Raw genomic sequence first — 1,131 nt, 5'->3', positions numbered from 1 at the left:
GCTGCTGCTGTTGCTGCTGCTGCTGCTGTTGCTGCTGCTGCTGCTGCTGTTGTTGTTGTTGTTGCTGCTGCTGCTGTTGTTGTTGTTGTTGTTGTTGTTGTAGTTGATGGTTTGCTGTTGTTGTTGCTGCTGCTGCTCCTCTGCTGCTGCTGCTGCTGCTGCTGCTGCTGCTGCTCATTTGTTGTTGTTCGTGCTGTTGCTGCTGCTGCTTCTGCTGCCCTGCTGCTAGTTTCCTGTTGCTGCTTTATCCTTGATGGAAAATGCTTTGTTGCTGCTGCTGCTGCTGCTGCTGCAGTTGCTGCTGCTGCTGCTGCTGCATCTGTTGACGTATCTCCTGTCTGCTTATATATGGTAATTTGCGTTTTGCTGCTGCTGCTGCTGCTGCTGCTGCTGCTGCTGCTGCTGCTGCTGCAACACCTCCCCCACCGTTCCTTCTGCTGCACCTCCTGCCTTTCCTTCTCCTTCTCCTTCCCCTGCTGCTGCTGCTGCTGCTGCTGCTGCTGTTCAGGTACACTGTTTGTGTCTGCTGCTGCTGGTTACTGCAACTCTGTTCGTTTGTCTCGCCGATGGATTTCGTTGCTGCCGGTTAGGGGAGAACTTTATGTTGATTTGGGGTGTATACGCAGCTTGGTGCTCCATAGAAAAAGCCTCTTTGCTGCAGGTCTGCTGCTGCTGCTGCTGCTGCTGCTGCTGCTGCTGCTGCTGCTGCTGCTGCTGTTGTTGTTGTTGTTGGTTTTGGTGCTGCTGCTGTTAGAGGAGAACTTTATGTTGATTTGGGGTGTATACGCAGCTTGGTGCTGCATAGAAAAAGCCTCTTTGCTGCAGGTCTGCTGCTGCTGCTGCTGCTGCTGCTGTTGCTGCTGAGTCTGCTGCTGTTGCTGCTGCTGCAGCAGCTGCTTCTGCCGCATCTTCTTTATCTACTGCATCTGCCGCTGCTGCTGCTGCTACTACTACAACTACTATTACTACTCCTGTTGCTGCTGCTTTATCTCCATCTGCTGCTGCTGCTGCTGCTGCTGCTGCTGCTGCTGCTGCAGGTATAAAGAGTGTACGAGGCCAGTTCATGGCTGGCGAGTGTCTTTCTATTTTTTTATTTTTTTTTGAAGCAAAAAATAAAACAAAAAAAAACCA

The 1,131-nt window shown here is 51.5% G+C and overlaps 1 protein-coding gene across 1 annotated transcript; it reads right to left on the bottom strand.

Moving 5' to 3' along the window:
• Nucleotides 1-750: 750 nt before the first annotated feature.
• EMH_0099720 (uncharacterized protein) lies at nt 751-1,065 on the bottom strand (the record flags this gene model as incomplete). Its single annotated transcript, XM_038022115.1, has 1 exon — nt 751-1,065. The coding sequence occupies one exon, from the start codon at nt 1,063-1,065 to the stop codon at nt 751-753; it is 315 nt and encodes a 104-aa protein (XP_037877969.1).
• Nucleotides 1,066-1,131: the final 66 nt, after the last annotated feature.

The sequence above is a fragment of the Eimeria mitis genome, genomic scaffold, assembly GCF_000499745.2.
Source record: "Eimeria mitis Houghton genomic scaffold, Emh_scaff10830, whole genome shotgun sequence".
NCBI classification, from domain to species: Eukaryota; Apicomplexa; class Conoidasida; order Eucoccidiorida; family Eimeriidae; genus Eimeria; species Eimeria mitis.
Note: the sequence above shows the minus strand (reverse complement) of the source record. Positions and strands in the feature narration are given on the sequence as shown.